At 40.7% G+C, this 25,608-nt stretch overlaps 1 protein-coding gene across 2 annotated transcripts in view; it reads right to left on the bottom strand.

The window, feature by feature from the left end:
* Positions 1–25,608, bottom strand: part of RASGRF2 (Ras protein specific guanine nucleotide releasing factor 2) — a 249,315-nt gene that overhangs the window by 142,847 nt on the left and 80,860 nt on the right. For both annotated transcript variants that reach the window (XM_090038177.1, XM_090038178.1), the window contains exons 6-12: positions 24,162–24,241; positions 23,486–23,679; positions 18,411–18,520; positions 16,347–16,465; positions 11,615–11,775; positions 5,211–5,277; positions 4,233–4,369 (exon numbers count right to left, since the gene is read on the bottom strand). In XM_090038177.1, the coding sequence (XP_089894303.1) occupies positions 4,233–4,369; positions 5,211–5,277; positions 11,615–11,775; positions 16,347–16,465; positions 18,411–18,520; positions 23,486–23,679; positions 24,162–24,241 (868 nt within the window). The remainder of the gene's footprint in view (positions 1–4,232; positions 4,370–5,210; positions 5,278–11,614; positions 11,776–16,346; positions 16,466–18,410; positions 18,521–23,485; positions 23,680–24,161; positions 24,242–25,608) is intronic.

Here is a 25,608-nt window from a genome sequence, read left to right as displayed (position 1 = left end):
TTCTGTTGCTCCACCAGCCTTTCCAGCATCAGGTATGTGTAGTTCCACTGAGTCGTCACATCCTGCATGATTTTGTGCTGTGGGATGCTCAGCTCTGCCTGTTTGTCCCACAGCATCTTGCCCCAACTTGATGCTCCAGTGGAAGTAACCCGCCATCTTCCTGCACTTTGAAATGAGCTTGCTGGTAGTGGTAATGGTAGTAACAGCACCATCACCGGGAGCACTGTCCTCCTTCCAGGCAACCCTGACTATGCAGTGGAATTTGTGTTCCAAAACAAGTCGGCACCACAGGTAAAAGTGCCCAAACATACCAGCTGCTTCAGACTAGGGTTGGCTAGAGAAAGTGAAAGGACAGTTTGAGAAGAACTTTCTAGAAAAAAAGGGGGGGGTTTTAATATGAAAAGGGTGATTGAGCAAACACTTTTTTGCTGGCACCAGTTTTAACAAGGATGGAATTTCTGGTCAGAGAAACAGGCATACTGCAGAAGTGCTAATGGTCCAGTGATCAGAGCATTCATCCAGAATATAAGAAACCCAAGCTCAGGTCCCTGTTCTGCCTGATTTAGATGAGGGCCTTGATCCTGGCTGTCTTAATACTGCATGCAAGTGCCACTGTCTCTCAGTTACAGAGCGCATCTCTTTAACCCAAAGAATATTAAACTATTTATACAAAATGGAACAGCTGTAACAGGAGAAAACAGCTAAAGCCTGAGGGTGAGGCCACCTGCACAGGAAGTAAAAGGCTGTGGTTCATGTCTCTGACCTTGTTTCATAGTTGTTGTTGTTAGGAGCTGAAAGGGACCTTATAGAACATCGGATCAGGCCCCCTGCACTTGCGCAGGAAAGATCGCTGGGGTCAGATGACCCCAGCAAAATGGACATCAAGATGCTTTTTAAAGATCACCAGGGTGGGTGACTGTATCACCTCAAGGAGGGGAGCCTGTTCCAAACCCTCAGTACTCGGCCTGTAAAGAAGTTTTTCTTTATGTCTCGTCTGAAGTGATCTTCAATCAGTTTGTGCCTATTATCTAGCCCTCCCCTGGGGGGCCTTGGTGAATAGTTGCTCCCCCAGGCCCTGATATACTCCCATATATACTTATAGGCTGCCACCAAGTTCCCTCTGAGTCTTCTCTTCTCCAGGCTGAACAGTCCCAAGTCTTTCAGCCTCTCCTCATATGACCTGGTCTCTAGGCCTTTAATCATGCATGTGGCCCTCATGTGGACTCTCTCAAGCTTCTCTACATCCTTCCTGAAGTGCGGCGCCCTGAACTGGATGCAGTACTCCAGCTGTGGTCTCACCAGGGCCAAGTAGAGCAGGAGGATGACATCTTTAGCTTTGCCTGAGACGCCTCAGTAGATGCAGGCCAGTGCTTGATTAGGTCTGCCAGCTATGGCATCACATTGGTGGCTCATGTTCATTTTGTTGTCCATCACAACACCCAGGTTTCCTTCAGTTGTGGTTCTGGCAATCATAGCAGTATCGAGACTGTACGTGTGTTGTGGATTATTTTTTCTCCCCAGATGGAGCACTTCATATTTATCTGTATTAAATGACATCAGGTTGAAGTCTACCCACCTTGCAATCCTGCCCAGCCTGTCCTGGAGCATAACCATGCTCCCTCATAGTTTGGTGTCATCAGTGAACTTTTCCAGTTCGCTTTCACTACCCAATTCCAAATCATTGATAAATACGTTGAAAAGCACTGGTCCAAGTACTGAGCCCTGGGGGATGCCACCGGTCACCTCCTGCAATAATGACTCAGTCCCATCTGTCAGTACTCTCTGGGTTCTACCACAGAGGCAGTTACCTAGCCACTGGAACATAAAGTAGTTAAGGCCGTATTTTTCCAATTTAACCATAAGGACATCGTGGGAGACCAGGTCGAAGGCCTTTTTGAAATCCAAGTATATGACATCAATCTCATTTCCCCTGTCCAGGTGGTGTTACCTGATTGTAGAAGGAAAATAAGTTGGTCTGGCATGACCTTCCTATAATGAAGCCATGATGGCTATCCTTCAGAATACTACCTCTGATCTGAATAAAACAAAGCAGGGACTAAAGCTTAGATCTCAACTACATCATGAGTGCTTTAACCACTGAACCAACAGCCACCATATAGTGTTTTTTATCTCTAGTAGCGTAAAGTATATACATTTTTGGAACCTTGAAAACTGATCATTTTGACAAGAAAGCAGTTTCACCCCAGGCCTGGGTGAAAGTACATAGCTAAGAACTCTCCAAAAATACTGTGGGTGTGTATTATTTAATGATGCAGAAAATATTAGTTAACACAGGCACACAACAACAAGATTTTGACTAAAAGGATAAGTAGTTTGATGATATTTCTCTTTCTGATTCTGTGGGTGCATCTACACATGCACTTTAAGGCATATTAGCCCATTTTAACGTATATGAAAGCATCACTAAAAAGTGGTATTCAGCTAATGTGCATTAAAATAGGCTAATTTGCATTATGTGTCACTTAGCATTTATACACGCTCCTCTAATTAAAGCCCCTGGATCATTTTGTGTATTGCTTCAAAAGGGAATTCCACTGTATCAGAGCAACCCCCCTGCTTATGTATAGGCAGCCTGTGCTCTTCAGTTAATGCACATTAAGACAGGCTAACGCACATTTTACTAGTACCTCACAATGAAGGTATTAGATTTACTGTGAATTAACTAAAGCATGTTAATGCCCACATAGACATGCTCATCATTCCTATTATTGATGAATGTTTTTTGGTAACTGATTCACAACAACAATGCAGAGGATAACTATTGGGTTAACAAAAATATTATTTCCTAACAACTCATTTTCTCATACTGCTTTTTTTCCTTACCTATTTGATTTACTTGATTTGTTGGTTTGGACAGTGCATCCAATAACTAATTAAAAGTAAAATTCAATGTCATACATTTATACATCTGATTTACGTACAGTACTTGTCTTTTTGTTCACATATGAGCTAATTATGTGTTGAAAGGCAACCAAATGTAAATTTACATATTTGTGTGCATGTCACATACTTTTACACACCCTATTAAACAATATGCATCTCCAATAATCAAATTCTTATCATTTGTTTATTTTGTTTGCCCTACATCCTTTTAGAGCTGTAGCAATGGATAAAGAAAAACTGCTTATGGGCAGGTTAGTAATAATTATTCACTTCACAGTTTTTGCATAAAATCAGCTGGTATAGAACTCATCAGGGACATAACACTACACAGAAGGCACAATGGATTTGATCTGATCTGGTATTTATTACATATTATTATTCAATTTTCATTCTGAAATGTGTAAGTTTGGTAGGAGATTCGTGGCATTTTCCCTGTACCCTTTTATGATCTCTAATTGTTCCACAAAGCTGCTGTAATACCACCCTATTTGGGGATGCATTTAGCAAACTTTGCTAGGCTGGGATATTGTTCAGGGGTTTTCTATTTTACTCTTGCTTATTACTCTACTTGCTTGTTAAGTTGTTTTGTTGTTCTGTTTTATAAATTATTTTATAAAGCTACTCTGAGACTTTGTTGGGAAATATAGCATATAAACCAAATAAAGAAACAAACTGAAAAACAAGCGAAAAGTACAAATCTGACTGGGAAGCTGTCTGAGATATTTTCATTTTCAGTGATTCACAAAAAAGTGAATCATCTACATGCTACCAATGAATTCCTATTTGTGTATGATGGCCATTCATCTAGTATTCTAATCCATGTAGAAATAACAAAGCTCATCTCATTCTTTTACTGTATGGCATATAATACAGTTACATGCCATGAAATGTAAAGTGAACATTTGAATCCTCCACCATTCAAATACCTCAAACAATTTCACTTTTATACTACAGGTTTGAATTAGCATTACTGGAAATTAACAAATTTTATCCTTTTTAAAACACAGGTCTCTTCATTTACATATTAACAGATGGTAAAAATGAAGACCAATACTATTATGTTAGCTATTCAATTACTCTATCTACTCTGTCTTCTTTACATTCTTCACCACGTCCTTCATGCAGAGTAACTTTCTACATTTCACTAATAATTCCCTGAAAAAACAAAAAAACTCTGTAATAGTTAGTAAACATTACGCTTCCTAAACATTCCACTCAGTAAGTCAATTCTGAAAAATGCAAAATTCTTCTAGGATTAGTTTGCAACACAATAAAAATATACCCTACATACATTTAAAAAAACCGAAAAGAGGAAGTGATTAAATTACCTGACTTATATCACTTGTCCATGCAGCTTTTTCCTGACGTGAAGGGGCTAAAAGAACCACAGTAAAAGGAGGAGCGTCGGAAGATTCAACCACAATCTTGAAATCGAGATGTCCAAACACTTGACCAGAAGTTTTTGCTTTGAAATCATTGGAAGGTAGAAAAAACAGCAGTTAAGATTTAAAAGCTGTATTAAAGAAAATATTTATTTTATACTAGAAATCACTTTAAGCTTACCTCTGCTGAAAACCAACAAAAACTACTCCAAAACAGCGAGCACATTTTTCACATGGAATGTATATGAAGAAATTTGTTAAACATACATACATAGATTGAGTGGGAGTCACTAAAAATTATGTAATTTTTTTCAAATTAGCAAGTAAAGCCCCAGTTCTAGGGAGGCTCCTCCATGAATTTTAGATGTTGAATATGTGAGATATAAAATTGAATTTAACGGAACTGCCTTTAACATTAAAAAAGTTCTGTTAGATGGGGGCCAAATATGCATATCATAAAAAAGCAAGGAAACTGCTTTGTAATATTATTTGACCAAGGTAGAAGTCAGGATTTATAAAGTCCAAGATGAAATTTTCCACTAGCTCTGCTAACACTTACCCTCCCCCCACTCTTGAACTTCAGAAATTCAATTATCCCCTTCCTTCTGTCAAGCAAGCATTTTTTGTTTTAAGAGCCTTGAAGGTAAATTTCCATGCAAAAATGAGTGAATAACTTGTTACATTGCTTCTGTAATTTACTTGAAATCTTATGTGGAAGGTCATCAGAAAGAACAACAAACAGGGCAGAGCACATATTTTTGATGCAGCTATTTTGCATACGCAGTTTTTACCACTATACTTCTCAAGTTTCATGAAAAGGTAAAACATATAATTTGCTGTGCTGAAAAGAACCCCAAAAGAGTAACACCTTTTAGAAACTGTTCCAGAGCTGTGATTACTGTAGACATTTTTAATGCAACTTACAATCCTCGTCACTTGATTCTGGCTCTTCAATCAATGTGCAGTCTATTAAAGAGAGAACACCTCCCGTCTGTGGGGAAAAAAGTAGTCTTTTCAGAAATTTTGGAGTTTTCTGCACTCATTAGAAATATTTTAAGTTTCCACCAACCTTACTATGAGACTTTATATTGCAGTCTCTTTAGTTAAAGAGTCTGGATCCATTTCAGGACAAACATTTTTTCTCCCCAAAAACGGAGTACATTATTTAAAAAAAGACTAAAAATAGAATGCATAATGTATATAAGATTTTTTTTCATTAAAATAAATCAATTATATATTTTCAGTTGCAAAATTCCTTTTGCAAAATTCCTTTCCCACACTAATTCTCATCACATGGTTAGAAACTGGCCTGCCAGTTTGGAGACAATACCTAGAAAATTTGATTCTTCACCCAAAAACCAGAATCTCTTGAGGACCTTACTTTGTCAAATATTTTTACTGTTTTTGTGTCCTCCTACGTTGTGGTTTCTGCTACAATGGAAAATGAATTTCCATATAGAAAAGATGAATTTAATTATTCCTGACCCATTTGGAAAGATGAAGTACTGGAAATCTTAGAAATGCTAGGGTTTCTTTTACATTTCTAAGCCAAGGTCTTCCCTAGTAGCATATATAAACTTTCAATGCAATGACAGTCTCATTGAACTCAACTGTGCAGATTTCCATCAAATGCAACTCAGAAGAAACTCTGCACATCCAGTTTCAACGTGCTCACTCAATATGAATCGTTCTGTGCTCTTCCTCTCACTAATTGTAGCCCACTCAACAACAACTTCATTCTGTCCCATCCAATCTAATTACAGATTTGTTAAGAAGTTCAATTCAAGAGATCATGCTGGTCAAGAAGGCAGGATTGATTTTTTAATTAGCTTTAAACCAGTTCTGTAAATTACTCCCTGGGAATTCTGTAGAATCTCTGTATCCTGTTTACACAGATACAAATATTGACACCTTGTCTCATAGTTTCATAGTTTCTAGGGTCGGAAGGGACTTGAGCAGATCATCTAGTCCGACCCCCTGCCATGGCAGGAAAGAATACTGGGGTCAAACGACCCCAGCAAGGTGTTCATCTAACCTCCTCTTAAACACCCCCAGGGTAGGAGCCTGCACCACTTCTCCTGGAAGCTGGTTCCAGACCCTAGCCGCCCTGACCGTGAAGTAGCGCCTCCTGATATCTAGCCTAAACCTACCCTCTGCCAGCTTGTGACCGTTATTCCTGGTCACTCCTGGCAGTGCTCGGGGGAACAGGGACTCCCCCAATGCCTGCTGATCCCCCCTGACTAGTTTATAACAGGCCACTAGATCCCCCCTCAGCCTTCTCTTGTGGAGGCTGAACAGGTTCAGGTCCCGTAGCCTCTCCTCATAGGGCCTGCCCTGTTGTCCCCGATCATACGAGTGGCCCTCCTCTGGACCCTCTCCATGCTGTCCACATCCCTCTTGAAGTGTGGTGCCCAGAACTGGACGCAGTACTCCAACTGCGGCCTGACCAGTGCCGCATAGAGGGGGAGGATCACCTCCTTGGACCTGCTCGAGATCTATCTGTGGATGCATGCCAAGGTGCGGTTGGCCTTCCTGACTGCCTCTCCACACTGCCGGCCCATGTTCATCTTGGAGTCAATGATGACCCCCAGATCCTTTTCCGCCTCCGTGCTGACAAGAGGGGAGTTCCCTAACCTGTAGGTATGATGCCGGTTGTTCCTCCCGAGGTGCATCACCTTGCACTTGTCTGTGTTGAAACCCATCCTATTCTCGTCCGCCCACCCTTGTAATCTGTCGAGGTCTGATTGCAGCCTGTTGCATCCTTCCAGTGTGCCCACGTCCCCCCACATCTTAGTGTCATCAGCAGATTTGAACAGGTGCTTTTTACCCCGTCGTCCAAGTCACTGATGAAGATGTTGAACAGTGGGGGCCTGAGGACCGAGCCCTGCAGAACCCCACTGCCCATGTCCTTCCAGGTTGAGAAGGACCCATCCACTACCACCCTCTGGGTGCAGCCCTCCAGCCAGTTGGTGACCCATTTGACTGTGTGGGTGTCTACACCACAGCCCCCCAGTTTCTTAATGAGAATGGGGTGAGAGACAGTGTCTCCAGCCCCAAGAAGTCAGAATTTGTTGATATTATTTGGAAGCTTGTTTTCCATGAGAATTTTTGCTGAAAAAGGACTTCAGGATTCAAGCCCTTTTGGTTCAAATATGTAAAGCAGTTTCAGCAATTTATAAAGCTACCGCCTACAAAAACACACTGAAAATTAGGCAGACTAAAAGACATTGGTCTCTACTAGAAGGAAATTAGAATGCCTGTCTGCACTGAGACTGGACATTGTGAGCAGAGGAATGATACTATAAAGTCATCTGAGACCTTTTCTCCTCTTTTATTCCTCTATGAAGAATTTGACTTCTTGGCCAATGAGCTGGGCTTTCTGGTGACTCCAGGAAACAGAAGCACTCATACAGATTTCATTTGCCAACTGTATTCCAGTTCATTCTTTCACCCTTTCCAGGAATTGGAGAACCATAGTCTTTTTACTATGTTTAGAAAAAGACTGTTGATTTGGATGTGAGGGGAAGAAAAATCACATTTTTACTTGCAAAATTTGTACCTGGTGCTGCTGGAGATAGCTACACACACGATGGTAGGTTAAAAAAAAGACTAGAGAAAAAAATCTGTTCTCCATTTGTTTACACTCTATTTGCCGAAGATTTGTTTATAGGGAGCTTAAGTGTTTTATTATTGGCTCTTTTCACATATGATCTGTGAAGGAGTGTGTATATAAATACTCATTCCCAGGCCCTAGCAGATCATTCAACAGGAACAGCAGTGACAAAGCTGAAACATGCAGAAACAAGAGAAAGGCAATATACATATAGTGAGAGTAGGAAGAAGGAATGCTTAAGTTAACTTGAAAGATCCACAGTTAAAAACAGCAAACAATTAGAAAAACTATTCATTTTTGGAAGGACAGGGAAGGGATTTGTTTTTTAAACCAATTAGTGCCTAATAGGTTAAGTCCATTTAAGGAAAAAAATAATCGTATTTAGTTTTTGTTTTATGTTTCAAGCCCTAGTAAACTGGTGATTCTCTGGCTTCTGGTGGACATCAAGGAAATCACGTTATTGGGGTTTGAGAAATTTTATGCCCCATCCCCAAACTGGGACTGTAAGACTGGTCGCACAATTCTGGTGATGGGGCATAAAATTCCTCAAGCCTCAACTGCATGCTTTCCAGCTGCCAGCATGCAGGAAGTTGAAAAGCATGGCTACAGCCCAGCTGTAGGCATGCTCCTTAAAAGTGCCTATACACTGGGACCCATGCTCCGGGGCACAGACAGTAGGGGAGATAGGAGTTTCCTGCTCTCCAGCTGCCCATGCCCTGCACTGTGAAGTGGCACCTACAGCTGGGAAGCAGTGAACTCCCAGATTCGCATCTGCTGCTTCCATGGCTGCTCTGGGAACTTTAAAAAGTGAGTGTGCAGCTGGGGTTCCCAACTTCACACCTGCTCTTTAAAGGTCTGAGATGCAGTGATCCCAAGACCAGGGAAACACTCTCTGATGTCAAGCTGACAACACACTTCCACATCTCCCTCCAAGGATTGGGTGCAAGGCACCAGGTCCAGCACCCAGGGCTGCCCCCAGCCTAACCCCATTGATCAGGCAAAGGGCTCTGTCCTGGTCCTGGATGCTGGATCCAAATGCTTAGCTGAGAGTGGAGATCTATCCTGGAACAGCCCTTACATGATACATGTTCAATTTAAGGCATGATACAAATGAGCCACAATGATATTATACATTATACAGGGAACCATTTTGTGGCATATTTGCATATTATCACTCCATGAATTGGCTTTAATGTGTGGTAGGGTTACTATCTATTGTGGGATTAACATCTTAATTACACCTAAATATAACATATGCCTGAACTCTCACTTATTTGTTCAGGATAAAATTGATTACCTGTTCATATAAGAGGCCGGAAAAAAGGGTGCTCTGTATGTTTCACTAGCATATCTGAAAAGGTTATAAGATCATACATAGGGCTAAAGGAAGGGGGAAGCTATCTACCATCCCTTGGGAAGCATTTTGAAGCATCAGTTGATGGAAAGGTAGTTCATCTACCTGAGTACTTGAGCTACTGATTGTTAAGCAGTTTTACAGAACTGTTCTAGCGCACCTGGGTTACATAGTCTGCATGCTTTCTTTCAACATTACAGTTCAACACATGAGTTTTGGAAGTACAAGCTGATAGTTATGATATCCTTTTCCCAATATGGGCATAGCTGAGGCTAAGGAACATGAATTCTATATTCTTCAGCCTTACACATAATGTGCTGGGTATCACGAACATACACAAAGGCTGAATACAGACATTCAGGGAGGTTATGGGGAGGTTTCATAGTTTCATAGTAGTTTCATAGTAGCTAGGGTCAGCAGGGACCCAAACAGATCACCTAGCCTGACCCCCTGCCACAGGCAGGAATGAATGCTGGGTTCACAAGACCCCAGACAGGTGATCATCCAACTTCCTCTTGAATTTGCCCAAGGTAGGGGTGAGGTTAGATCAGGTTAAAAACAGCAACACAACTGAACTTAGTTTGCCCAAGTGCAGACCTTACGCTAGTTAAGTAGTTCTAATTGCAAACTGTAGATAAGTTCAGGACAGTTAGATCAATCTAAAAATCGCCAACCCTATCTAAATTAACCCTGCCTCCAAAGCACACTCAGGGTGCAGACAGAAGTGACAATTTTCACCTGATCTGGCCACAAAAAGCAGCTTATAGCTGTGACCAAAGACAAGTGCACAGCTGCAAACAATTTAAAAATGGCTGATTGAGTGAAAAGCTGACCCCTCATTGCATGAGGTATGAGATAAAGACATTTAAAAACGTAGCGTCTTCTGTAACTTGTGTCTGCAGAGATCCCAGCCTGTCATTGTTTTCAGAAGGGGGGGAGGGAGCAGAGGGAGTTCAGTCTCAGGTTTTTTTCAGCACCCCCTAGAGTTTGGTGCAGGGGTATTGGAGCCCTCCTGAGGGGTGGGGGAGCTCCAATTCACCCACCCCACCCTTCAGCACCAGCTGGGGCGCCCCATGAACAAGTTCTTTCCTCCCTTCCATTCTGAAAACAGCAACCACTGGCAGAAAGCCCTGGCCATTGCTATGGGAACCTGGCTGCAGGCTCTGAACCGGCAGCTAGATTTCCCCTCCCCCCAGAACCAACAGTGAACTTTTGTTTCATCTGAAGTAACGCTGTAACTCAGAACACTTTGCAGAATTGTTCTGAGTTATAGCTGAGAGCTCCACTTCTGTCTGAACCCTCAAATCTGATCAGGTTGGCATTTCTAGACAGATCTAACTCTCCTGGACTTCTGTATAGTTCCCAGCACAGCCCCAGAGCTGGGAAAGCACAGTTGCCAGCCCCAGCCCTGATGCTGCACTTTTCCTACCCCCTCCCTGGCACTAAGCTATTTTTAGTCAGCCCAGCCCTGCCCTCCCCATCTCCACCACCAGCCTGCCAAACCTCCCATCCCTCAAGCCACTCACAGCGACGGTTTTACCAATGTACATCAGTGCTGGGAGCTGAGCAAGTAAGTAATGTTGGGGGATGGGCAGGCAGGATGGGGGTATTAGTTTGCTGGAGGGTTTTTTGTCTGGGGATCAGGGAGGTAAAAACAGCCCCATGTCCTGGACTAGTCAACAAACACTCAGAGCATGAACAACGGTTGAAAAATTCACTGTAAAATAAATGTCAATATCGTTACCTATTACTGTCCAGTTCATAATCTGAATGGCAAGTTCTTTAAAGAACTTAAGGCAGACAAGGTTCTTTGAATAAATCTGATATCTTTTATTAGACCAACTAAAAGAGTTGGAAAAATTCTTCTTTACAAGCTTTTGGGTACAAATCCTGAAGAAGGGTGTTGGTACCCAAAAGCTTGCATAGAAACCTGAAGAAGGATGCACACCTTTCCTCAGGCCTCTTTGCAAGCTTTCAGGTACCAACACCCTTCTTCTGGGTTGGTACTCAAAAGCTTGCACAGAAAAATTTTTCCAACTATTTTAGTTGTTCTAATAAAAGATTTACCCAAACAACCATGTCTGCCTATGTCCTTAGACCAACATGGCTATAACCAATACCCCTTAAAACAACTAACACACTTCAGACATAATCCTAATATTTTCTACTTGCACAGCTATGAGAGTCCTGCAGTTCTTCACTGTGTACATCTCAGTTATGCTTACCACAGCACACAAAAGTCCAAGGTTAAAGCAATAATGCTGCCAATTTCAAGCAAAGTGGGAAGTTCAAAACATTTATTGGCCTGATTTTTCTATATTTTAGCAATCCAGCTCAAAGAAGGTAATTTAAATTCTGTACCTTAAGCAGATGCAGTTTTCCTCCTGAACTTCTTGTACAAATTAAAAAGTGTTTTGTAAATAAGAAGCATTGTCTTTCTCCTTCTTTTTTCAAAGACAATGATCCCAGGCGAACTTTACTAAGTTTCCCTCTCTCAACTGAAGGGACTTGAATAAGGGAACCTGGTGATTACAAAAGTGAATAACACACTGTAATTATAATACTATTTAGCAAGTGATGCTCTCAATATTAATATACTAGGCAATACAAAATAATTAATGCAACTTATTAACTCTGATAGGTGTACATAAGAAAATACCTTGCACTTAGAACAGAGACCCGTTGTTTATTTTCTTACTATTTTTATTGTAGACTTGTTTTTCTTCTCTAAGTCAAATTGAGGATTCAGGTTTGGACTTTGTTATGCCAAAAGAAGATCTTACTCTATTAAGACTATTCATTTTGGCTGCAAAATTCGTAGGTAGGTTAAGTTACATGTCATATATACAATGGTCAAGAAAGGGAAATTAAATGGCAAAGTAGCATCACTTGCACTAAGTTTGGCAATTACTAGGTTTGTAAAATGAGATCAATGTGCACAAAGAGTAACTGAACAAATTTTAAGTAAACCAAGCTTCTTTTTCCTTGGCTTACACCACACAATTATCAGTGCTCCTGAGTCACACTGTGGCCTAGTGTACACCAGTACACTAGTACAACTACTACTGAATTCAATTAGTATCTTATTACAGAAAAGGCTGAATTTGATCCTCACAGAATTTCAGATGGGTGAAAATTATGCTACTGTGCTACTTACATCCTTTCTTACATAGTTTTGGACAAACTTTCATCAGGCTTGCATAAGCATGTGTGACACCTCTGAATTTACCTAGGAGGTAAAATTTCAGTTCAATCCATGTGCAATTCCCATACATAACTGTGGGCACTATCTTGACCATTAGTGCAAACACATTATGAAGAAGGAATGCTGGAGAACTTATTCATTGAGGTTTAATATATATTAGCTTAAAACTCATTACGCTACCTTGGCAGGAAAATGGTCTATTATAAAGACACTTATTAAATCCTACACTAAGAAACAAGATACAAATGCAATATATCTGCTTAATGAGAAAGAAAAAAATATTTTAGAAATTTAAATATTTACATACAATTGCATACATTGCTAAACATGTACACCCCCCCAAACCAACATTTTAAATTTATTTCAGATGTACCAATACATAAAAATATTCTATCATCAGACACAGCCACAAACACACCGATAAATGAGAAAATTACAACAGAACTGATGTTCTATAATGTACAGTTTAGGGTTATACTAGAAATATGCAGCAGTAAGAGTGCTGGTGTAACACAAAACAGACATAAAGTTCAACCAAATGCTACATTGTCAGTTCTCCTACATGCACTATATAGCTCTCATTAGACAAAGTGGCTGTTGTACATTGTTTTGGAGTTTTTCTGACCAGTGAATTCTTATTAACAACAAGAAACTAGATGTTTGCCACATCCTCAACTACAGATTTTCTCTTAAAGGAAAGAAAAAGCATAATGGTTCAGTTTTGTTACCACTGTTGTTGTAAGCAAGTGAGGCTAATTTTGGAGTTTTCATTAAGCAGCAGTCCTTTATACAACTATGAGTGCAGTCTCAGGAATTTTAACCAGCAACATATGAACTAAGCAGATGAATATTGCCAAAAAATCATTTTAACAAATACATGTGCAATCCAGGATGGACTAAGCCTGGGTTTTTTAAAAAAAGGCTTTAGGTCTGCATGCAACTGACTAATTTGCTCATGCAGTTTTGCTTTCTCCTCTGCTGAATATCATAAATTGCAATACAATTGTCAGGAGAGAAAGATCCAAGACAATTTGAATGGCTGAGAAGTGGGTTGCAAAGCTATATGTCTGAATTGATTTGTGGCACTTAGCAAAACTGGACCGATCTGTTGGTAGGAGCCACTGAGGAAATAAAGACTGGGACCTATGAGGTGGTAAAGTCATTAAGACCTTGTAGTTGAAGAACTTTAAATGCCTTTACTGAGTTTTGGGTAACTAGCACTACCAACGGAGGAAGTATATGATACTGTACTCCACTCAATCTCATAGAAAACAAAAGTTACAGCAGCAGCGGGTGCAGCAGTGTTGGGAACAGAGACTGGATCTGAGTCCCGACTCCCAAACTCTATCCAGGGGACCACCCTAAATGTTCTTACATGCCTTTTTGTAAACTATGCTGTATATTACACTTCACAAAAGTAAAATTCACACTATCATAAACACCTAAACAAGCATCTCTTTGACAAGGTAAGGGAAATATTCTGTCTCTGAAAGCTATGAAGAAGGTCTCTGTACAGGTGCACAGAGACCAACACAGGACAAATATAGAAGTGAAATGGAAAAGGGTCCTCAGGGGGAAGGTGCTAGGATAGCAGCACTGGAGACAAGTCAAAGAACAATAATACCAGCGATATCAGTATAAGTTTCCCCTCATGCTGCCCTGCTACAGTACCCCAACCTTGACTTGAGGGAGATATTCCTATAGGTGAAAAGATAAACTCATCTCCAGACCCATTCAGTCCTTGGTCTTTCTGATGTGACAGTCAAAGATGCTAATTCATGTCAGCTCTGGTAGACAATTTGTGATGTGGTCACTTGGACAGCTAAATTATTCTAGATAATATATTTTTATTTAAATATTTTAACCATTGTATTTTAATATTTTATTCTTATCTCTGTTACCAGTCAACATTGTGATTGACAGGTTTATATCACAGAACAAAACTTAAGTCTTTTCTTTGGCAAGCTCATTTCCTTAGTTCATACAAGGCTTTCAAAAAAAGTGTTTTACAGGTGTCTAATCATCTAAAAAACATCATAATTAGACACTCAAGTCTAATTAAAAGCATGCTCAGAATCAGTGTAATAAGGCTTCTTTCCATTGTATGATTATTATAATTAACTACCTTTTTATTGATGAATTTCTAAATATACACATAAAATAAAGATAAGCAAACCATAACTGGGAAACAAACTAAACAACTGAGGTATATAAAGCCACTTCAGCAAAAATAATGATGTATACAGAATAAATAATTCACATAACACATGCCCATAATGGAAGATCATACCTTATACATGTTTCTGGCACCAGGGAAAAATAAAAGACAAAATAGTCCAGACTACAAGCTTTAATATTTTTCTTTGAGTTGATGTTTTGAATTTTCACACTAAGCACATTAAGTTATACTAAATACCCATATGCAATAGTGAAGAAAGGCTTCTAAACTTTAATTGTTACTTAAATTTTAATTGTTTAATTGTTGTAATAATAACGTTGAAGTTACTGTAGATATGGGTATATTTTATTTTTAAAAACTGAGATTAGTTTTCCAGAAATATATAAAATCAAATAACCCCCCCAATCCAAACTTCCACTATTCACAAAGCAATCATGTTGTTTAAGCTGTCAAACTTAGTTCTAAATGTTTAATAAAAGTCCATACCCACTGGTCTTACAGAGATGCACTTAAACTATATTCTTAAGCTATCCTACATACTGGTATCCCTAACTTTTTTGTGGGATAAAGAAGCTTGAACATATGAGAAGTTGAAAAATCTGAACTACCAATGTCTACATTCTTTGTAAAGATCTTCCTGCTTAGTAATAACAATTCTGATATAAAAAACTAAATATTTTCATCATGTGTGAGAAAAAGATGTTTAGATAACCACATTTTTTTAATATTTCCAATTTATTCACTTCAATTGGTACAAGAATCAATATATTGATAATGCCAACCTGCCATTAATATTTTTCAAGAAAAGTTTTGAATTTAAGCGAAGAGCTGTTTTTATCACAAATATGTAGAATTCAACCATAAAATCCATCATTACAATCTATGAACTTCAATGGAAACGCTTTTCAGAAACAACGTACAAAGAGGTGCACATCTCTCTCCCTGTTTTGCAAGATGCAGTACATGTACATCTGCATTTTTCTGCAGTATGCTTGTTCTTCATAGCTTTTCTTTGCAGAAATGTTTGTGACACACACACTGAGCTTCCACTAAAGGCAGTATCTGTCTTTCAATAGAAAAAATGAATGAGTGTCCTCAGGCTTGCAAAACACATGTGATAATGTTGTCATGCTCCAGCTTCTATTTTCTGGCTGTACCAGAGAAACATCCATCTGGCAGCAAAGGTTCAAAAACATTATATTATACCATTCTTAGCTGTTCCCAAAGCACAGATAAAAAATGGGAACAACAGACAGCTGTTCTCATTCCTCACAATCTCTCCACCACTTGACAAAGCTTTAAGAACTTCAAGCTTCTCTATTCCTTTTGCCCAAATGTTGGCATCATCTGGGACCTCTGTGTTAACTGGCCAAACAGACCTGTTTTCCATGGTGCTGTAGATAATTTCTGGTCCACTGAAGATGACAGTCCAGGCAGTATGTACATTACTGTCCCAAAGGTGCTTTACTATTATTGTGCTGCTGTTTTTCATGGCCCCTGTAAAAAACACCATAAAAGTGGGGCTCAAATACAGCCCAAAACTATTTATCACGGGCCAACTTGTAACTTATCCTACATGGACAACACCAGACTTATGACGTTTGTTGTGTCCAAAGGTGTCATCTTCCCAATGATGCCAACATTAATTCTACTGTTTTTTAATATAATGTTTTTCATTATTAGAGAAGATTTTTAAGAAAATGTCTTACCTTGACGTATAAAAGTTTGGCTGGTATCTAGCAATATATCACAGCCTTCTACTATCATTCTTTCTATGGCTAGATTTTTCCGGATGTTTTCTGTGTCACTTACTTCATCGTGCATCACCCTGTCAGACACAATATAAACTGTTTCTTAAATTCCCTGAAATGCACCTTTGTACCTTTAATGCACAATGGTATTGAATTAAACATGCAGGTAGCTTGCTTCCTCAAGAATTTGTCTCAGCAACTGATTACATTAGTATTTGCTTATTTATAGCAAGCTGCTATAAATTTCAATTATAAAATGATACTAAGAGTAGCTCTTAAATTGCATAGTCCTCGTCCTAATCCAGAGGCGGGCAATTATTTTGGATGGAGGGCTGCTTACCGAGTTTTAGCAAGCCATCGAGGGCCGCATGACAGGCAGCCAGGGGCAGGTAAATATTAATTTTCTAAATTTTTTAGGGGCCCTGCAGGCCAGGTAGAATAGCCTGGCGGGCCACATTTTGCCCACCCCTGTTCTAATCTCACCTCCTCAAATTCATTCATAGATTCATTCCAATCTAGTTATTTTTACCACCCCTGAAAATATTCTTATCTAGCTGAGGTCTCCTCCTCTAAATGGCCCCATTTGGGAGGGGAAAGGAGGGGAGAGAGAGAGGGTATGCCAACAGCAGTCTTGTACGTCTACCACTGAAGGAATGTGAATATAGCCATTCCACCAGATTTGGTGCATGTCTAGCTATTTGAATTTTCTATGAAGAGCTGAAAGCATCTGCCTGGTTCTAAATATGAATATGAGATGAAAATAAAGACAGCTAAAGAGACAGCCTATGGAAGGAGTATGGTTCTTCAGGGAGGGAAAAAATCTTGGAAGCCAATGGAAAATGTCTCTGTTGAGTAAGTCTCTAGTTAAATGAATGGAGCTATCCTGAGCCATCGATGTAAAAACTCTCTCAGACTAACTGAAAACATATTTCTAAGAAGATTAAAATTGGATTAGAGCGTTGTCTCAAACATTTTTTCCTGGGACGGTTGGGTTTTCCTGGAAAATCCCTTTAATGTGTCCATGGCCTAAGTTTGAATAATACATGATAAAGAACTGGATCTCCTGAGCAAATATTGACAACCTTGCATAGAAGCAGGACATTGACTGCCACAGTTCTCCTGCTTTACCTTTGGCAGGTTTAGGATGTTAGCTGTGCTGTGGTCAGGATTGACAGGAGTTTACACAGAGTTTACATTATGCACTGTATATGTTGGTTTAGATAGGGATGATCCTGCCTCAGGCAGGGGGTTGGACTAAACGAGCTCTGGAGGTCCTTTCCAGCCCTACTTCTCTATGACTGATTGTTCAATGAGTAAGAGCTATGAAACAGTGGGAAACAAAAAACTCAAAAATTTAGCACAGGTAAAAAACTGCTTTTGCTGGGGAACAGTGGCATTGCCATGCAGAAAATTCAGGAAAACTCGTAATACAGAATTTCTACAATTATGCCATGTTTATACAAGAAAGTTTTGCTCCCAAGACAAAGTGTTATATTTTTATATGGGTTTAAGCAGGGGGACAATTGTAAAAGACACTGATTGCATAGAGTTTAATTTTGCAGAAATTTGGAGGGAACAGAATTTTAGTAATGTACAAAAACACTGAACTTAAAATATTTGGGATATTTGGATCTTGAAGTTCCCTTTTTGCCACATGTGGTGGTAAAAATATGTGTCAAAATGAATGTCATTAATATTTATAAAATATTATACAAGTTTAGAACTGAGCACTTTGCAAAACCCTGACTGCTTCTGCTGTCATAGAGTAGAATTTACCATTTTTGTCAACTATGGAAAAATTACAATGTTTTCCTGTCAGTTAATGGTAAATGCTTTGCTCATACATAAATATAGTAAATCACTATGACAAACAGGCACCTCTCCACCTTCTCCCCCGTCCACAAAAGATGCAGGGGAAAACAGTCTGAACCCTGTCTTGGCAAAAAAAAAAAGAGCAAAACTTTCAATTAGAAAAAGGATAAAGCTGTCACCTAAGCTTATTAATACCGGAAAAAACCTTACCTTGAAAGTTCTTCTAGCTTAGATTTGGCAAATTCAAGGCTTTTTCTTTCCACATGCTCATGGGGTGTGTGAGCCAGAAGTTCGTGAAGCGTTATGATGTACCTAGGAATCTTAAAGCAAAATAAGCATCATATCAGTACTTCATAATCAGCAATAATTCTAATTAGTTTCAGAGTTTTACTGACTAGTATCCACAACCAGGATCTACGCAACTAGATAGATGATGGTCTTCTGAATGCCGGAAAAATCCTTAAAGTTACAAAGAAATCTGTCTTTTTTTTTTTTTGATAATGCTTTCAATGGTTTAAATGCTTTTACATAAATTCTCAGTGCAACTATTGCCAAAAATATTGATTTCCATTTGTTCTCTAAGGCAGACATACTGTTAACGAGACTTTCAGCTCAGAGAAATTTAGGATATTTAAGATAACCAGGTTCTACTTACTGTACAGAGGCAAGAGTTGCTCAATAAACATTGGCAACAAATATACATTAATATGAGGGCTTTATTCAGATAAAAATAACAACCACCAAGATTTTCAAGACTGTCTGATGTATCTGCACATGGATAAAATGTATGTTGCACTACTGCAGGTGTGTGTACATGGGCATTTAGGCACACCTAAATGCAATGCACATTAGCTTAACGCACATTATGGCAATTTAGGTTCACATCTTGGATGCTTACACAGTCCAGTGGATGGCAAATTGGCTAGAGGGTCATACCCAGAGCGTGGTAGTGGATGAGACACTATCATCCTGGAAGGATGTGGGCAGTGGGGTCCCGCGGGGCTCAGTCCTTGGACCGATACTCTTCAATGTCTTCATCAGTGACTTGGACGAGGGAGTGAAGTGTACTCTGTCCAAGTCCGCAGATGATACAAAACTGGGAGAAGTGAACACACGGGAGGGCAGGGAACAACTACAGGCAGACCTGTACAGGTTGGACAAATGGGCAGAAAACAACAGAAAGCGATTTAACAAGGAGAAATGCAAAGTGCTGCATCTTGGGAGGAAAAATGTCCAGAACACCTACTGCCTAGGAAATGACCTGCTCGGTAGCACAGAAGCGGAAAGGGATCTCGGAGTCCTAGTGGACTCCAAGATGAACATGAGCCGTCAGTGTGACGAAGTCATCAGCAAAACTAACTGGGCCACTCATATGGTTAAGGGCTTGCAGGCCAACCCCTACGAGGAGAGACTAGGGCACCTGGACCTCTTCAGCCTCCGCAAGAGAAGGTTGAGAGACGACCTTGTGGCTGCCTATAAATTCATCACGGGGGCACAGAAGGGAATTGGTGAGGCTCTACTCACCAAGGTGCCCCTGGGGGTCACAAGAAATAATGGCCATAAGCTAGCAGCGAGCAGATTTAGACTGGACATTAGGAAGAACTTCTTCACAGTTAGAGTGGCCAAGGCCTGGGTGTTCTCCCCTACCCTGGGGGTCTTCAAGAGGAGGTTGGATGGGCATCTGGCTGGGGTCATCTAAACCCAGCACTCTTTCCTGCCTATGCAGGGGGTTGGACTCGATGATCTATCGTGGTCCCTTCCAACCCTAACATCAACGAATCTATGAATCTACATGTGGACGCGTTAAAGCGCATCAACATCATGTGCGTGGACTGACATGGGACTAAAGTTAGTCCCACGTCAGTACATACACAGTGTTAATATGCCTTAACGCGTCTACACGTACATTAATGTGCCTTGGCTATTAGTGCCTAAAGTTGATACCTGCTTTTGCTTTTGCTATGTAACTCTCTTTACAGTTTCACAGTAGTTCACATTCCATGTATCGCAAAAGCATAAACAGTGATATCTTCGTATCATATAATAAGATGAATAAATTAAGCTAATATCGAATCAGACCTTGGGGGCTCGGACAGTAAAGAAATTCTTCCTTATGTCCAGTCTGAAACGGTCTTGCAGGAGTTTATAACTGTTTGACCTCGTCATCCCTTGGGGCGCTCTGGTGAACAAACGTTTCCCCAGATACTGGGGGTCACCCCTGATAAACTTATAGGTGGCCATCAGATCACTTCTGAGCCTGTGCTTTTCCAGGCTAAAGAGCCCCACGGCTCTCAGCCTGTCATCGTAAGGTCTGTTTTCATGACCTCTGATCATGCATGTGGCTCTTATCTGGACTCTCAAGCTTCTCCACAACCTTTTTGAATTGTGGAGCCCAAAACTGGACGCAGTACTCCAGCTGCGGCCTCACCAAGGCCAAGTACAAGGGGAGAATAACGTCCCGGGATTTGCTTGAGAAGCATCTATGGATGCAAGCCAGTGTTTGGTCACTTTACTAGCCGCAGCATCACATTGCAGGCTCATGTTCATCTTGTGGTCAATGATGACCCCCAAGTCTCTTTCTTCTCTAGTGCTAGCCAGTGTAGCAATGCCGAGCCTATAAGGATGCTGCAGGTTTTTCTTCCCAAGGTGGAAAACCATGCATTCTTCAGTGTTAAACACCATCAGGTTCTCATCCGCCCATTTGCTGAGCCTGTCCATCCATGTCAGCCTCGATCACCCCCATCTTCTGGTGTGGATGCTTTGCCCCAAAGTTTGGTGTCATCAGAGAACTTGGCCAGTCTGCTTCTGACTCCAATGTCCACATCATTAATGAAGATGCTGAACAATATGGGTACAAGGACAGAGCTTTGGGGGACCCCACTGGTCACAGGACACCACGATGAGTGACTTCCATCAGTTACTACACTTTAGGTCCAACCACGGAGCCAATTTCCCAGCCAGCAGATTGTGGTGGACCCAAGGCCACAATTGGCCAGTTTCACCAAGAGGTGATCATGCGATACCAGATCGAAGGCTTTTTCGAAGTCAAGATATATAACATCAATCTCTTCTCCCTTGTCCAGGTGATAGGTCATCTGGTTGTAGAAGGAAATGAGATTGGTCAAACAAGACCTACCCGCAACAAACCCGTGCTGGCTATCCCTCAGGATGTTGGTGTCAGCCAGTCCATTAAGGATGGCCTCTTCAATAAACTTTTCTAAGATCTTCCCCAGCATAGAAGTCAGGCTGATTGGCCTATAGTTAGCTGGATCCACTTTCCTCCCTTTCTTGAAGATAGGCACCACATTGGCCTTCTTCCAGTCTTCGGGCACTTCACCAGAGCGCCAGGAGTTTTCAAAGATAAGTGCCAAGGGCTGAGCTATGATGCTAGTCAGCTCCTTGAGTACCCTGGGGTGTAGACTGTCAAGGCCAGATGACTTGAAGGTGTCTTACCTCTCAAGGTGTTCCTTCATGAGGTCAGCATTAATGGAGGGCAGGGGATCTCCCTCACCCGGACCTCCCTGTCCCATGGTGGGCATGGGCATCCCATGGGACTGATGAAAGACCGACGTAAACTACCCATTTAAGAGGTTGGCTTTTTGCTGGGCGTCAGTTGTCAGTTGCCCCATCTGGTTCAGCAGGGGTCCAATGTTGCCCTTGCTTTTCCTCTGGCTCCCCACATATTTGAAAAAGGAGTTTTTATTGTCCTTGATGCTCAAAGCTAGTTGGAGTTCAGTTGCAGCCTTGGCTTTCCTGGTTTGCTCCCTGCAGGACTGCACCAGTGCAGAATAATCCTCCTTGGAGGTGAATCCCATCCTCCATCCTTTGTAGGCCTTTCTTTTTAGCCTCAGGAGGTCTGTTAGATCCCTGGAGAGCCAAGGGGGTTGCTATGCCCTCTTGCTGCCTTTTCTCCAAGATGGAATAGAATTAGCTTGTGCATTGAGGATTGCTCCCTTGAGGAGCAACCACTCTTCTTAAACTCCCCTCTCCTGGGGTCGTGGTCCCTTAGGGCCTCGCTGACAAGCCTCCTGAGCTTGTCAAAGTCAGCTTTCCTGAAGTCAAGGACTTCCATGTTGCTGACTGACTTGCCAGCTTAATGGCAGATGTTGCATAAAAAGTACTTTCTCTTGCTAATTTCAAACCTGTCACCTACTAATTTCAGCATGTTCCCCCTAGTTCTAGTTTTTTGGGACTTAGTGAACAAGTTACCTGTTCATTCACTTCACCCTCTTCAAGACTGTATAGATCTCTACTATATCCCCCCTCAGACTTCTTCTCTGCACACTGAAGAGTCCAAGCCTTTTTTAGTCTCTCTTGGTATGACAACTACTCCATGCCCCTGATCAATTTGGCTGCCTTTCTCTACACTTTTTCTAGTTCTAATACATTGTTTTTGAGATGTAAGGACCAGAACTCCAAGGTGTCTTTCCTGAGTTGTAACAGCTAGTTCAGAGCCCAGCATTGTATACATAAGTTATTTTTCCCAACATGAATTATCTAGCACTTTTTAACATTGAAGTTCATCTGCCATTTTTCTGCCCACTCACTTAACCTAGTGAGCTTTCTGTAGTTTGCTGTGTGGGGGCCAGCAGCTGGGTAGCTAGGAAAAAAGCTAGCTGTTAGAGATAGCTGCCAGAAAGCAGGCAGCTCAGTAACAGCAGGGTAGGACAGACTGTCCTAGGGCTAGCTGCAAAGTAAGCTAAGCAGGGAGCAGACATCTAAGCAGCCCAAAAGCACAGAGCTACAAGCAGCTGAGCTAGACTGCCAAGAAGGGAGGAAGGCAGGCTGGCCATCAGGCCTAAATGGAAACCCCTCTGGGTGGCTGGAGGGAGGAGTACATCCGTCACTGAACTCAGCAGACTCATTGAGGATCAGGACTGCTTCATGATCATGTGCCATGTACTAGATTTGGGCGGATCTAACTTACACACAGTATACAGTTCCTTATGGACAGTTTTAGACTGCTAGAGGTGTTCAAGGTAAACAATAAGGCTTCTTGGTTTTTATTTATTTATATACATAAATCCTCATGTGTGGATTCCTGTATGTATATATGCATGTAAGATCCTTAATATAAAATGAAACAAGTGTGTTTGGAGAATACAATTCCATACCATTACAAGCAGTATTAGTAACATAATGAGATAAGTGAAAGACTAAATTAACATATATGTTACCAATTTAATAAAGAAACTATTTTCAGAACTCATTAATTTTTGTAACACAATATGATTCAACTGGACTTTAAAAAAAACAAACAGAACCACAAAATATATAGAGATTACCTGAAACATGGGATAAGTAAGGAACGTTTCCAGCATTCTTCCTTCACATGCTGGGTTAGCTTCATATTGCTTCAAGAGTTTGTCAAAATCTCTGTTTTGCTTACAGTTTGCTAGTACTTGTAGACTGTACTGATGATTCCGAACAAATTCTTGATAAATGTTCAGCATTGGCAGCAGAATATCAAATAAATCAGCTAGAAAGAATCAAGAAAATTATTATCTAAGTATTCCTCCCTTGCCAAATTCACTGGACATTCCATGTATTCCAAAATATAAACAGTGATAGAAGCTGAAGTGAAATTACTGTCAGCTCTGATTCCATTGTATCTACAACATTTATTTCCCCTTTTGTGACAAAAAAAAGGGAAAAAAATCACTATTTTGACCCTAAAATAGCTGCAAAATAATACTGGAAAATTCGATGACACTATTTAGAGGCTCTTGTAACAGAAACTGACTGCAAAGAGTCAGTGCCAGTATTAACAGGGTGCCATTATTCCTCAAAAAGAATGATCACAAAGTAACACCCATACATTTTCCAAATTAACATAAAATTGGATGGTTTAATTCTATAAATGTCTAGTGCACAAAAAGACAATTTAATTTTAAAAGTCACCATGATGGTAAAACATACTATGGAGGTCTTATCATCTGAGCTCAAGTAGTAACAACTTACCTAAAATTAATGTAGGCCAATTTGCTATTCTTGCTTTTAATCCTTGATGAAATATTTCATGAAGAAACATTATAGTTTCGCTGAAAAACAAGCGTTAAAAAATTCATACCTTATTTCCCCATTAACAATTCACTGAAGAACACCCCTTCCTAATTATTAGAACATTTTGTACTTGTGCATTGAGCTATTCTTTTATAACACTTGCATTAAAGAAGTCAACAATTCTATTTCCATATATTGTTTCAGTTTTTAATGACTAAAATACAACTTTTTTTTCAACTATAATTTGATGTAAAGGTTTAAAAACTCACAGTAGATCACGTAACTAAGGATTCAGTTCTTTTAATAACGGTGCTTATTAAATAAGAAATTTAACACACAGCCACTATTTTCATGGGGGGCTCACTATTTTCATGGGGGGCTCCTAGCAGAGGCTAAGAAATTGACCTTTCTCTCTCTTCTTACTCACATACTAGTTGACTTGCAATAATTTGGCCAAGAATTGCTTCACTTACTCCAAATTCCCATATTATTTAATAATAATAACATAGCAATTTCAGCATAGCAGTAAGATGCAGAAAGCCACACTCAACTTTATTCTAAGTTTTACTGTCTATACAGATGAAGCATACCTTATCACTTTTTTCTTAGGTATGTGCTTTAAAACTGTTCTTCATCTTACTGGTTAGGGACAGACATTCAAAGAGACTGAGCCCAAATTGTTTCAATCTTTCCGGATTAGTCTAACCCGGCTATGCTGAATCAGTTTGTAACTGCACAAACATCCCAGAAACGCAGGCACATGCCTGCAGAAGCCATGAAGAGGTGTGGGGTGGGGGCGCTACAGTAGTCCCCCTTTCCCTTCCACAGCGCTGGGCTGAGGGGGGCTATGGCCAGGCCTTGACAGGATGCTCTGATTAGGGAGGGGTCTCCTTCCCCCTCCCCCCCCGTTCTGGCCAGCCCAGCAGGGAATTGATAACACAATGTTCATCACCCCTAACTCAGTGTGTTCATCACCCCATTAAGAAAACAACAGAGGGACATTACCAGCTACCTGTTGATTCTGCCTTTGTCCCATCTGCCACAGCACGGACCATAGCCAGCATATGGTCTGCTAGCTAATGCTGAGAGGTGTTTGTGTAATGCAGAGGAGATGGAGCAATCCCTGTTTAGCAGGGCATGGGGAGGGGAGGGAGGGAGCATGGGGAAGCCAGGCAGATGCCTGCAGTCTCTGTGGAGTTCCAGCCAGCGAGCAGAGGGAAGGGGCCAGCTCTGCTGTGGAGCAGAAAGCCCTGCCCAACCCAGAGAGCATGATGGGATGCTGGGGGAGTCTGGTTTAACCTAAACCAGCAAGAGGTCTGGTACAGACATTGCATAAACCAGTTTGACCCAAATCAGTTAAGTCTGATACTACATTCAACCAGGTTTATCTCAAACTGGTTTCAGC

The sequence above is a fragment of the Crocodylus siamensis genome, chromosome 3 (genome assembly GCF_052110815.1).
Source record: "Crocodylus siamensis isolate JL-2025a chromosome 3, ASM5211081v1, whole genome shotgun sequence".
Lineage (NCBI taxonomy): Eukaryota > Metazoa > Chordata > Crocodylia > Crocodylidae > Crocodylus > Crocodylus siamensis.
The sequence above is the reverse complement of the archived record's forward strand: the minus strand, read 5'-3'. Positions and strand labels throughout refer to the sequence as shown.